A 14,014-nucleotide genomic window follows, 5' to 3' on the forward strand; every position below is an offset into this window, starting at 1 on the left:
GAAGTTATTGTGATAAATAATAATATGGTCTCGAATAAATAATAATAAATTATAGCATAATAAATCAAGCATATCCAAAAGTTCAGCTGTAAGAACATGATTCAATCTTTATTCATCACAAAATAAAAACAAACTTCTGCTTTAATTCTACAAAACGCTACAACTACCCCTCTTCACAAAAACACTGTCGACATCACCACAAAAACTATTTTCAATAAAAACGTCATCAAGGACGCTGGAGATTAAAGCCATTTTGTGAGCAAAACGGAGTCAATATAAAGTCAAATCTGAAATCAGATGTTTGTTCCTGAGAGTCAACAAAATTAAAATGAGATAAAAATGAACACACCGTACCTTGTTAAACTGGAAAACTCATGCAGCTGCATCTCTAAAATAATAAAATAAAATTTGAGAAAACTACCCACTACTTCAGCAGGAAAAATCAACGTAGAGATTCAAATTATTCTTTTGAAAGTCATGAGCATAAAAACCTGGGAAAAAAAGCGTAAACAAACCACATTGTGCAATTCTTATTTTAAAGCATCCTGAAATGTGATCGACCATCTCATAAAAACTAAGCGCTCCCAAACAGACATACATGCATCATGCGTGTTTTGTTTTTTTCTGTTTTTTGTACCATTTAACAGAAAATCCAGTGAGCAGGTTTTACATCCAGTTTCTCCTCAGGGAAATTTGTAACACCGGCTTTAGAGGTGAGATGATGCAATCGAAGCCTCAAGTTTGAAATGAGAGATTAAATCTGCAGCGGAGATTCAAACAATAACTCAGATGAAGTCTGAATAATGATCATATTCAGGCGCAGCAGCTGTCCTCACAAAAGGAACCTGTAAACTGTTCAACTCGGACTGAAATGATTGAATTTCAAGCAACATTGTGCAGCTCTGCTGTCAGTGCAGCCCCTCCGACGTCGACTCGATCGAGGGGAAAAGCTGAAGTCATTTTTGGTTTTGTAGTGATTTTTTTTTTTTAACCCACCACATCTAAAATACAATCAAAAGTTTAAGAAAATAAACAGTAAAATTATAAAATCAAAGCAAACAGGTCCGTTTTTGTTCACTTCAGTTTCACATTTGTTCAAGAATTAAAGGAAAAAAAAAAATCAGCTCCATGTTGGTGAATCCTTCGTGGATCCATCATGAGTAGAGAGCTCCAGCCAATCACATCACTCGCTGACGAAGCGTCCCGCCCTCTCCGGTTTTGCTGCCTGTCTCATCGATTCCTGGCAGCAATGGAGAGAGCTCTGAAAAAAATTAAATAAAATAAATTAACATGATCAAATCAAAATGATCCATATTCATCACTGCTATAGATGTTTATTAGACATCTTTTTATCTATTGTTGTTATAATGCCTTTAAAATATTGATCACACATTGATAATAAAGCCATCTCATATCATCATTTGTTCAATTTCATTTTTCAAACAATTGTTTTTATTTTAAGAAATACATAAAATGGAAATTGTTTATTAAACATGTGAAGACAGAAATTAGACTACAACCTCTGTCATTTTCAGAGGAAACTGTTTGCAAAAATCTAATCCAAACACTTTTGGATTATAATTGATCAATTATTGGCTATAACTGACTTCATCAGCAGCAGCGGACGGATAAAGATTTCCAGTATTCTCATGTCCTAAACTTGACAGGTATGATCCAGCGTTCACCTTGCATCTCCGTTTCCGTCTTGGTGTTGTTCGGACGGCTGACGTTGTTCTTTGCGGGTTTGTCCTCATTGGCGACAGGTCCTGATCCTGAAGCCAAACCGGACGGAGGTTTGTCTTCAGGATCCGGGGCCTTCTTCGAATCCACGGTGTCCATCTTCACCAGGCAGAGCGTCTGCAGCAGCCCCACGGTGTCAAAGTTTTCTCCGGCGCACTCGCCTCGCTTCTTCAACATCTCCAACACCTGCGGATGGAAAACAGACGAGTTACAAAAGTCGACAAAGTTTTAATTAATGAGCAGTTCATATAAGTCGATGCTAATAATTATTGATTAGTTATTTTTTGTTTTAAATATTTGAAATATGGGCCAAATAGTGACATAACCGTTCTTGCTTTATCCATAAGTTTCCTCTCAAGCTGTTTTCTCCTGTCACTCCACCTTCATCTTTTTTATTTTTAAGCAGTTGTAAGGCACAGTGACTCCGGCTTCCTCCCACAGTCCACAAACATGACTGTCAGTTTATTTGGTCTCTCTAAATTCTCCCTAGGTGTGAGTGTACATGGTTGTGTGTCCCGTCTGTCTCTGTGTTGCCCTGCGACAGACTGGCGACCTGTCCAGGCGACCTGTCCAGGTGACCTGTCCAGGCGACCCCGCCTCTCGCCCCGAACATTAGCTGGAGAGGCAGCAGCTCCTCCTGACCCCAGTTGGGACCAGGGTGTTAGAAAATGGATGGATGGATGAGGAACAGTGGCAAAACGTGAAACTGCTGCTGTGCAAGTAGGCAGGTTGTTGCTAGGTAACCAAAGAGCGAGTGAGTTGCTAGGTAACCAAAGAGTGAGTGAGTTGCTAGGTAACCAAAGAGTGAGTGAGTTGCTAGGTAAGCAAAGAGTGAGTGAGTTGCTAGGTAACCAAAGAGTGAGTTAGCTGATTCTGCCTACCTAGCCATAAGAGATTCAGCAGCTAAAGTCTTTCCTCTGCCTACATTCCCCAGAATGCAGTGCGGTTCTGGATTGAGGTTCATTGAAATTATTGAACAGCCTATCAGATGTATCTATTATCTATTGATTGACATTGTTTATCTCAATATATGTGGACCCAAGTGAAATTGATTCCCACTGCTTTCTTCAAATCAAACAAAAAGGGTGTCAAAAGTTTGTGGTGCAAAAATTTTCAGCTGTGCTGCCATCGTGTTAAAGGTAATAAATGTTTCCAGAGGTCATGAAAGGTCAATCAGCCCCCCACATCTTTATAAAAACCAAAACAAGGTAATATCTTCTAATGGAAGGGAATACAGTCGACATTTTTGCTGCCCAAATGTAGCAGAGTTGAATCAAACACCAATTTTGTTTTAATTTTGTAAATGTGGGTGGCTAGTTGACCTTTGACCTCTGTTTTTTTTTTTAAATGATAGTGGCACACAGACCTGTCACAATAACAAATTTTGCTGAATGATACATTTTCCCAGAAACGATTGTAATAATAATATTGTTGTATTATTGAACAGTATTATTGATAACACTACAGTGATGACAGTTAACACTTTATCTGGAGAATATTTTAAATAATAAAAAAAAATAGACAACCAAAAACAATAAATAAAAATACAACTGAAATCATAAATTAAATTGTGATATACTGTATCTGTAAATAAAACTGCTGTTCAGATAATATTAAATCATAATTTTATTTATCAAGTGTTTAATTATTTTATTGTGGCAAATTTAGTGGCACAAATGACGATCGTAGCAGAGTTGATAAACACCAATTTCTTTTGACTTCAAGATGCTGGAGGGGCGTTTTCACTGTTACTGATTTAATATTCAGCCTTAGATTATTTAAGTAGTTTTTAAATTGTTTTATTTAAGTAGTTCGTCAATACAGCACAGATACCACTTTATCTAGAAAACCGGAGCTAAAAATGGAAAATAGCTTTAGAGTTCCCATCTAGTGTCTGACCCAGGGTCTCCTCTCTACTGTACAGGAAGCAAACACACCTTCATGTACTTGTATGACTTCAGCTCACTAAGGTTCTCCTCCAGGTAGAGCAGGTACAGAGAGAGGTCGTCCCATTGGCCGCTGGGAGCGGGCAGGACGCTCACGGTGGGAAGGGACTGGTAGGTCTCCAGGAAGAGGGCGTATCCCTGGCAGAAGAGCGGGCGGAGGCTGGCGTAGATCACCACCGGGATCAGAGCGATGAACATGGCCAGGTTGACGGCACTGGACACAAACACAAACAATGAAGAGACAGAGAGAGCGGAAGAAGGGTTATGAGAATTTGTTAAAAACTGTGAGCTGTGCTGAAGTAAATAAAAGAGAGAAGTTCAAATATATGCTGAGAGTGAAAATCCTTCCTAAAGGTGAAAATATCACAGATTTCAAAAGAAAATAAAAACTGGAGGCCGTGGATAATATAGGAAATAGCGCCCCCTTCACTTCCGGAATGCAATAGTCCCATTTCCAAATAAGGTAAGAGACTGACAGTGGTCCGTTCCGCACCTTCCCGTTTGCTGCAGCGAGGTCCTTCTCTTTTCAATGGCCTCGCCATCGCCACCATATTTGTTCTTCTTCTTAGTTTTATTGGTGGTTGGCAAAAAACTTACAGCAGCATTACCGCCACCTACTGGTATGAGTGCTGTTCGTGATGATGTAATTCATAATATCTACGTATTTATATATCTACATAAATATCAGTGACGTCCGGTCATGAAAAAATAATATATAATGATAAAATCATTTATATTGCTATTTTCACCCTGTGGTTTGTACTACAAAGTATTTATTTTTAATTTAGCTTAAGCAATTCTGATTATTTTTTCTTCAAAATTACTGAATTTTCACATTTTCCTATTCAAATGCTCAGAAGCGCAGCTGGTGAGGCAGCAGAGAGCTGAGCCTCACCTGGGATTGACCAACCTCTGGCTGCCATTCTATGCCCCTCCTGTCTGAACGTCGCCAATAAAATGGCTAAAAAACATTTAATGTATGAACTGATTTTCCATAATTTAGCTTATGTATATAATGTACTGTGGTTTTTGTCACTAACTGTTTGGGTAACATGTTTCGTGTGCTGAGGAGCGATCAGAAACCAGAGAACAGATTGGAGGTGAGGCAGGCAGTTCTCTTGCCTCATGGCAGGGGGCGCTCATGATCCCAGACATTGTGACTTCACAACTGCAGAGTAAGATACAGTAACAGCGAGCTAGCCATGGAGCTAGCCATACAGTCAAGTGAAACGATATATTTATAGTTTTCTCCTCTTACCACATCAATCACTTATTAATAATCGCAAAATAAACTTTAAGCCTAAAACCAAACTACTGCAACAGACTGAATGTTCTGCTCTTTGTGTGGGAAATGTTTTTTTGTTGTTGTCAGTTGCTATAGCAACTGTCTGCGCGTCGCTGCGCTGATACGGAGAGCGAGAAAGACGTGGTTTTGAGTTGTACTTTAACGGTTTTCCACTTTGCTGTGGAGCCCAGCAGAAATTAATATCTAATGTCCAAGTTTGAGTTAACAGAATTATTCTACGGCGGCAGCGCGGCTATGGATGGTAAGTAAAGGTTTAGACTTTTTGACCTCCAGCTTTGTCCGCATGCGCGAAATTTCCCTATGTAAACAATAACATGGTTTACACCATGTTCCAAATTATTATTTAAATTGGATTTAAGTGTCACAAAGATGACATTTTTTGTTGTGCTATTAAATTTATAGATGTATTGTGTGTCAGGCTCTTTGAATCACTCTAATTAATTTCAGAGATCTGGTTGATTAGTTTGTCTGTGAGCTCAATTAAAGGAAATCTACTTAAGGATGTTCCACATTATTAGTTTTTTTACATTTTTATCTCTGAAGAGTTTTTGCGGCGCTAGTGGCTTGTCTTTTTTGCAACAGTTTATCTTTGTTTATCTAAGACTCCGCTTAAGGATGGCCAGTGGCGCCCTCTTCTGAATGGAAGTCAAACTACAATACTAAAACTAAACGGAAATGATCAGTTAATTGATTTGGACTAATAATTCATTAATTGACACGATTAATTAAAATTACTAATGTCCATTTAGACGTAGTTTTAGTGCTTAGTTTAGCCACCATCCAGCAGGGGGCACTGCTAGTCATCTATAAGCACAGCGGTCTGCATCCCTGCTGCAGGAGCAAAGTTACCTGAGCAGAGTGAAGACTCCCACAGCGATGAGCTTACACTGAACCTTCTCTGGGATGTTGGTGTCGTTAACGAGAATCCCGACCCGCAGCAGGCAGCTGAACTCGTCCGTGATGGAGGCCAGGTGGAGGTAGTAGCCCAGGTAGAGGCAGGCAAGGAGCAGCGTGACCAGAGTCAGGCCGCGGCACAGCAGGTAGTAGGACAGCAGCACCCGGGAGCAGCGCTTGGTCATCAGGAACTTCTCCACCAGCGGGTAGTTGAAGCAACCCTCCGTGGGGTCGCTGGCCAGAGAGCGGGGAAAAGTTTAAATAAATTATTTATACTGGGAATTACAGCGGCGTATTAGGACCGTTGTAGATAAACAAAAAAGTAACACATTTCCACAAAAAAACGGAAATTTTGAGATTAGGCTCAGAAATGTCCAGAAAATAAAAATCGACTTTAGAAATTTTTCTGTTTTAAAAGTCGAAATTGTTCAACTTTTGAAATTTCCATGTTTTTCTGAGATTAATCTAAAGAAATTCTGAGTTTGTCTAGCAATTTTTTCCCTTTTCTAACTCAGAAATGTCCTTGTTTTTTCTAGAAAATTTCTGAGTTTTTTTGGTGGAAATTTACTTCTTATGAATCTACAATGGCCCTAATACGCTGATGTAGAAAAACCTTTTTATTGTTGTCCCCTGTAAATCATTAACATTTATTACCTTATCTTAAACTCTCACTCACTTCTAAACAATCTAATAAATATTTAGTTTTAGTGAATCACTTCTTGTCTGTAGAAGATAAAGTCACAAATTTTCACTTACAGCAGCTTAAAACTGACAGGTCTTGCACGATTTGAGAATTACAAAAGTGATGTAGTTTAAAGAATATAGCAAGTTATAAATACATTTTTGACAAGTAGAAGGTTTTTACTTAAAAAAAAACTAACTTGCAAGATATTGGAGATGGTTCTAAGTCAATAATATTGATTAAATATTATAATAACATTTAATATTTATCCTCCAGCAAATTATTTCATTTAAAAGATGTGAAAAATGTCTTGTTATAAATGAAATAATCTTTCAGTGGAATTAGTTTTTTCCTCAGTATTAAGGAGCTATTTACTTAAACCAAACTCTTCTATCTTATTATTATTTGTAAATTAGTTTTGTCTTATTTGCAAATGTATTAAGATAATTAAAGAACCAAAAATACTTGTTTTTTCAGTGTAGATGTTTGCTGCCATTAATCAAGACACAACCTTCCTCTGTCAGTTTACTGCAATATCTTCCTTTTTAATACTTTTCAAACAGCAAGCGTATTTGGTTTTTTTGCACAGATTTTCCAAACAGTAGCTTGTTTAATGATAAAATGGTGCAATTTATTACGATTCCTCTTTTGTCCTAGTTAGAAGTAAAAAAAGTAAAAGCTTAAGCTGCACCAGTGTTTTGTAGTCAGGGTTTGATCCCTGAGCGTACCTGTCTGAGGTCCGCAGTCCAGAGGTCGCCAAGCGTTTGGCCAGAGTGACGGCGCGGTTGTAGCACCGATCCAGCTCCTCCATGATGAAGGCGAGGTCCGACTGCAGGAGCGGCGCTGCGGAAAACCTCCAGAACAAGGCGGGGGAGTACATCAGCACCGCCACCAGCAGCAGGATGTAGGGGAAGAACTGCAGAGACGGGCGAGGAGGAACGGTTAACGGTGACCGGCTTTAGTCGAGCAGAAAGTCTGACCCACAGATGACCCAACCTGATGTCGAGGGGACAGAGAATGACCCGAAGAGGTAACGACCAACCGTTGTATTCGGTCAGATTTCCACTAACGGACAATAATGTCATTTTTTAGTTTCATCAGAAGCAGCTTATCATACAATCCTGAATATTATCACCAAAATGTTATGTTTAATGCTAATGAATGCACTAGGGCTGAAACAGTCGTCGGATTAATTGATAATTGAAATAATCGTCAATTAATTTTGATCGATTAATCGTTAACTGCAGCATACAGACTCAATAAAAGGATGGAACGACACACTCAAAGGAGAAATTAAACCAAAACTGTGTGAAACATTTTTACATTTAAGATGGAAAATATGTTCTACCCAGAACTCGACTACCAGCTGTTTCAGCTTCACCCAATTTAAACTGTATATAAAAAATAAAATAAATCTATTAAGCACCTTTGCTGTCCTTTTATTAATTAGTTAAATAGTTTTCCACATATTAATGTTAGACGTATTTATTAGTTGCAGGTTCATTCTTTATTACAAATGATCAGGGGTTCACTAAAGTAACACAGTAATTTAATAATATACTGCTATTCTGCATCACTATCACAGGCGATACAGTATCTGCAGTCTGCTTTTAATGTCGTTCAAACACGTTTACAAACTGAAGTTGGTTTTGAATGTGGACAAGACAAAAGCAATGATTTTCTCACATGCTAGAAAAATACCAGAAACTTCCCTATTGCTGACCACTGCTGCTGGAGCACAAACCGAGTTTGTCAGTAATTATAAATATCTTGGTTTTATTCTAGATAATGAACTCTCTTTTAAAAATCACATAGCAAATCTACTACGGACATTGAAAATGAAAATTGGGTTTTATTATCGAAATGGATCTTGTTTTACACTCAAAGCTAGAAGAAAATTGGTAGCAGATACATTCCTGCCACTTTTGGATTATGGAGATGTTTTATATATGAATGCTTCGACCAAATGTCTTTAATCATTAAATACTGTGTATCATTGCGCTTTAAGATTTATAACCGGTAGTAGACGTCTGACACATCATTGTGATTTGTACACAAAAGCTGATTGGCTCCTTTAAGTCAACGGAGAAACAATCATTTAATGATCCTGATATATAAATCTCTACTCGGTCTAACCCCAGCATATTTATGCACTCTCCTACATAGAACTATCAGTTCTCGTTCTCTACGCTCCAATAACATTATTGTTCTGCATGTCCCACGCTTTCGATCTGAAAAAGGGAAACAGGCATTCAGTGTTTTGGCCCCCACAGCGTGGAATCAGTTGCAGTCTGAACTTAAGATGTCGGAAATTATTCACTGGACTTATTTCGATCAGTTCTTAAAGATAGGCAACAAGATTCTATGAAACAGTGTCATTGTTTTTAAATTGTTTTTATTGTTTTATACTTGTGCATATGTATTAATTGTTTTTATCTTGTAACCAGGTTGCTATGTATTGCAAATTTTTTGCTCAGGTCCCTCTTGAAAATGAGATCTAGATCTCAACGGGGTTTACCTGGTTAAATAAAGGAATATATAACACTGTTTTATTTAAGAAATAAAATGTTTAGTCTGAATTATTTATTTGCAAATGTATTTATAATACCCTATAAACAAACGGAAAAATCTGCCATTTTTTAAAATTCAGATTAATAACCAAATGAATGAACAATCTTTCTCTTCAGTGTAACTGAACTATTTTTATTTTAATGTTTTGTGGTATTTACTTGCAGTATGAGACAGAAAAGGGGGAAAAAGCAGAAAAGGTTTTAAGTTTAGGAAAGTAGCGCTGGATGGCAGCGCTGAGAACCAGCAGCCTTCGCTCTACTGCTACACCACCAATCACTCTGCCGTCTCCTGATGTTTACAAGGAACAAACTTAAATACTGAAGAAATAAACTGGTATTTTTTATAGACTCCAAACGTAAAGCAGTGAGACTAAAGTGCAAACCGGTTGCAAAAAGAAGGTTAGAGTATGAGTAAAATGTAAATAAAAACATGTTCAGCCTGAACTCGTTTTCATATAAATATAAATTCCTCATGATGCCAGTAAGAACAAACAGGAATGTGAACAAACAAACACGCCTCCTGTCTTAATGCGTGTTATTAGAAAACCTTTCAGACACACCCAGGAATGAATTAGTACAACAAAAGCTGAATGAAGTCACTGCTTTCAGATGGGCAAATTATACAACCACATGTGAGATCTTATAGTACGAGTAAAATATTCATACAATTTGAAATATTTCACATTTTGAAAACCAAAAAGCCTCAATGTTTTTATTTGAATTAAAGAATGTCAACACAACATAGAGCACATTTATGTGACATGAAAATAACTTTATTTAAACCATAAACCTGTAAAATGTTGTGTACAAGTTTGTTGGAAAGAGTTATTTGATTGTGGTAATTAGAAAATACATAATACTGCCCCTTAAAACAAACAAACAAAGAAAACACTGCTCAGATACAAAATATTACCTAGTGTTTTGGTTTAGTTTTTAGTGCAAACATCTTATTATGCTTGAAAAAAGACAAAACTAACTTTAAAGTAACATTTTAGCCAGAAATAAGAACTTGTTTCAAGTCATTAATTACATAATATTTATTTTTCCAAGAGAACTAGTTCCCACTGGCAGATTATTTAATTTACAACAAGACATTTTTGACATAAGTGCAATAATCTGTCAGTGGAACTAGAACTTACTTACAGTTTCATGTAAGTCAATTTGTTCTTTTTTTTTTCCAGTGTACAAAGATATTTCCATGAGAAACTAGTAAGATTTCATTTTTGCAGTGCATGAAAAAAAAAAAAAACATGCCACACTTTTCAGACTTTTATTTATGCACTACTTTTGTTTTGGTCTCTGACATAGACATCCAACCATCCAATCCGATGACGGAACCACCTCAACTGACTCCTCTAAAGGCTCCGATGTGACCAAAGTAAAAAGGTTTTAATGGTGTAAATATTTTTGCAAGGCTAAGTGGAGGCATTTTCTGCGTGTGTGTGCGTGTGTGTGCGTGTGTGTGTGTGTGTGTTTACCTTGTGCAGCCCCAGAACCAGAGTGTATTTGTGAACAGCCGCCCAGCAGTACGAATCCACATAACCTGCCTGTTTCCAGGAGAAGTTGGTGGGAGAAAAACAACTTATCTGAGTACCTGAAATGAAAAAATAGATAAATAAATTTAAATATAGCATTTGGCATAAAATATACTTAAATATCTACTCCAAAACAAATGTGTTATCAACATCAGGGGTGGTGATACGGACCTAAAATTTGACTGTCATTATTTTGTGGTGGTAAAGATAAAAAAAATTATGTAAAAAAAACAAAAAAAACCAGCTATTATTTATTTTTTAGGTAACTGTATGGCTGTGACTGCATAGCAACAAACACAAATATTGTTCTTGAAAATAAAAACAAACATTCCAACTTAAAAAATGAGATTTATGTCACTAAACTGCACAGTGAGTACATTTAATTATACATTCGAATTTACTGGTATTTATTTATGCTTTTATGGAACAAACTGTGGAGAAAACAGCTAAATTAACATTTCCAGTAATACCGTTATGTCTTTATTTTTTAAAATATCATTAATTGAAATTTACTGTGGCAAAAATGGATAAAAAGTTTTATAATAATTTTTTTTAGAAATGATAAACAATACAATAATTGCTCACCCTTAATTGATATTTTCAGCTGGACAATGCATCAGTAATATGTATCGCGATAGACACGTGATCAATATCAATAGATAATACACTGGAGAGAATATTCAATATATTCACTGAACTCCAACCCAGAACTGCAGAGCATTCTGGGAGATGTAGTCAGAAAAAAGACGTTAGCTGCTCAATAGTCTCTCACAGCCGGCAGATTGGTTTAACCCACCAACTCACTCACTCATTGGTTTAACCCACCAACTCACTCACTCATTGGTTACCTAACAACTCACTCACTCATTGGTTACCTAACAACTCACTCACTCATTGGTTTAACACACCAACTCACTCACTCATTGGTTACCTAACAACTCACTCACTCATTGGTTTAACACACCAACTCACTCACTCATTGGTTGCTTAGCAACAACCTACCGAGTCACTGGCGCAGCGGCAGTGACTCGGTAGTAACTGCTTAACTAATAACTGCTTAAAAATAAGAAATAACAGTGTGAAGTGAAAATTGTGGATGAGAGTTAAAGTCACACCAGTTAGCAATATTTTAAAACAAATCAATATCGACCGATATGAAACACTTGTATCGTGATATGTTTTCAGCCATATCGACATTATCGACATCAATATATTAGTAAATTTGTACCATTTTTGTGCCTAAGAAAAATCCTACAACTCAAAATTTTAATTTTTTTAACCTAAGCCAAATGTGAGACACAATTTGTTCCCATTTCTTCAGCTGAATCTCTGAAGACAGATCAGCTGATGATTCTTCATTTTACCCGACTAGAAGCAGATAATCTGGATTTTGACTGGATTAGCTCTGGTCTGACTCACCAACTGAGACCTCCTGAGCGAAGGCCAGGGAGATGAAGAGGAGGGGCAGCCCCACAGCCACGCAGGTCACCATCTTGTCCACGGCCATCTCCGTTCGGATGTTCTGGTACCGAGCCTGGTTTGGCTCCTTCAGCCGAAAGTCGCTGAACACATACTCTGTAGCAACGTGAGCGATGGCCATCTCTCCTCTCTGAACTTATCTGCACACAAAACATCCGATTTGTCACGACCCAGACGGCTGAACTAATTCCCTCTAGATTTGCACTGAAAAAACACAAAATCATTACCGAGTATTTCTGTTCTAGATTCTAATGAAAATATCTTAGGATACTTGAAATAGGACAAAACTTACAAGCAACTTTTTAGCTTATTCTAAGTCAGTAATTCCTTTATATTGATGAATTTAAAGGAAAAAAGTTCTAATCGCACTGGCAGATTATTTTACTTATGGGACAAAATCTACTGCTACAAATTAATCTGCCAATTATTAAGTTATTATTTATCAATATTTAGGAATTATTTACTTAAAATAAGCTCCTATATGTTGCTGAAAAGTTTCTTGTAAAGTAGTTTTGTCTTATTTAAAGTGCACTAAGATATTCGTACTAGAAACATGTCAAAAATACTTGGTAAGATTTTGTATTGTATTCTCTTATGTCAGTAGTTAGATAACATGTTAGATAATCAGCAGGTGGAGCATATCAACATTTTGTAAAATTCTATCTTTGTTTTCTTAAAGCTTACGCACAGTTCATAAAAATGTTTACACTTTGGGATCATATGTCTGACTGGGTCTGACTAATAAAGCCACACTGGCCAGTTTCTCACCACAATATTCCTAAAGTTTGGTCTGAATTGTGCAAAAATAAAAGATGGCCTGTGGTCCTTTTTAAAAAACGATACTGTTTTAAAACTACCAAAAAAATGTTTTCATACTTTTAATATGGCATTTTATTTTTCATGGGTTTCATACCTGGACCTCTTTTCTGTAATAACTGACCTCAGATGGGCAGAAGGTGGTAAATGAATGGATGATTTAAGCACTAAAACTAATTGACAGTTCTCATCAGACATTTACAAATCCATATAAAAATGTGTGATGAAAATAACAGTTTATGTATCTCTATTTTATCCTTTTTAGACACTAACATCCATAAAAATATGGTTAGTTTGTAGCTATGGTGAAAAAACGGGTTTATTTTCTCACCTGCAGCTGTCAGAAGAAAAGAAGGTTTTATGTTTTCCTCCAAGAAAACATTTTTAAAAACTATTTAGTCCCAAGAGCGGCCAGTGGTTTCCCTCAGTAATGTTCCAGTTAAGCAATTTAATGGGGTTAAGTGGTGAAACATGAGTCCAGGCTAAAAACAACCCGTGACTGAAGCATCAACAGGCTGCTTTGTTTACATGCAATGTTTTTAGTAAGAAGCACATTTTAAAAAATACATGTAAAATAGTATTTCTTTATATATATACTTATAAAAAATAACGTTTTAAGACAAAGGCCTGTTTTGGACGTTGTAACTATACCCACTAATCCAATGTCATGTCTTTGAGATTTTAAAAAGGAAATTAGAAAAAAAAAAAAAAACTTACCAATATGTAATATTATGTAATGATTAAAAAATCATTGTTGTGGTTTTCAGAAGCCGGTCGCTTCAAAAAGTCAGATTAATTAGTTTTCCAGGACAGAGAAATGTGGCAGCACGGCGCGTCTGTTAAAGCAACAACAAAAACTTTCGAAATCACCGTCTTCCTGTAAGGCTGCGAACTCCTTCCGCCAGTCTTATACGGCAGCTGCGTTCACGGACACACCGAAAATATCGATTTGACGTCACCATGACGCGTTTACAGCAACTCGGTAAGTTATAATTTGAGTTACAAATTATAAAATAATTATTTTTCTTTTACAAAAGAGAAAAATA

General features: G+C 36.7%; 1 protein-coding gene across 2 annotated transcripts; it reads right to left on the reverse strand.

Annotated features, from left to right (window-relative positions):
* Positions 1–81: 81 nt before the first annotated feature.
* On the reverse strand, positions 82–13,861 carry LOC116707501 (pannexin-1-like). Of its 2 annotated transcripts, XM_032544870.1 has the most exons (9): positions 13,686–13,861; positions 13,300–13,305; positions 12,093–12,292; positions 10,617–10,732; positions 7,297–7,484; positions 5,842–6,120; positions 3,678–3,900; positions 1,686–1,926; positions 82–1,261 (listed from the first exon to the last, which is right to left on the reverse strand). In XM_032544870.1, exons 3-9 carry the CDS (start codon positions 12,271–12,273, stop codon positions 1,179–1,181), a joined length of 1,311 nt encoding a protein of 436 aa, XP_032400761.1. In that variant the 5' UTR covers positions 12,274–12,292; positions 13,300–13,305; positions 13,686–13,861; the 3' UTR covers positions 82–1,178. The 2 variants fall into 2 exon arrangements, with proteins under 2 accessions (XP_032400761.1, XP_032400760.1); XM_032544869.1 differs by lacking the exon at positions 13,300–13,305.
* Positions 13,862–14,014: the final 153 nt, after the last annotated feature.

Source organism: Xiphophorus hellerii, chromosome 18 (genome assembly GCF_003331165.1).
Source record: "Xiphophorus hellerii strain 12219 chromosome 18, Xiphophorus_hellerii-4.1, whole genome shotgun sequence".
Lineage (NCBI taxonomy): Eukaryota > Metazoa > Chordata > Actinopteri > Cyprinodontiformes > Poeciliidae > Xiphophorus > Xiphophorus hellerii.

Bases quoted from the DNA above. Each gene is read 5' to 3' on its own strand.
- LOC116707501 (XM_032544869.1), bottom strand. From the start codon at position 12,273: ATGGCCATCGCTCACGTTGCTACAGAGTATGTGTTCAGCGACTTTCGG. The intron at 10,733-12,092 runs GTGAGTCAGACC...TTTTCATTTCAG, and splicing joins CGCTCAGGAGGTCTCAGTTG to GTACTCAGATAAGTTGTTTT. The intron at 6,121-7,296 runs GTACGCTCAGGG...CTCTCTGGCCAG, and splicing joins GGACTGCGGACCTCAGACAG to CGACCCCACGGAGGGTTGCT.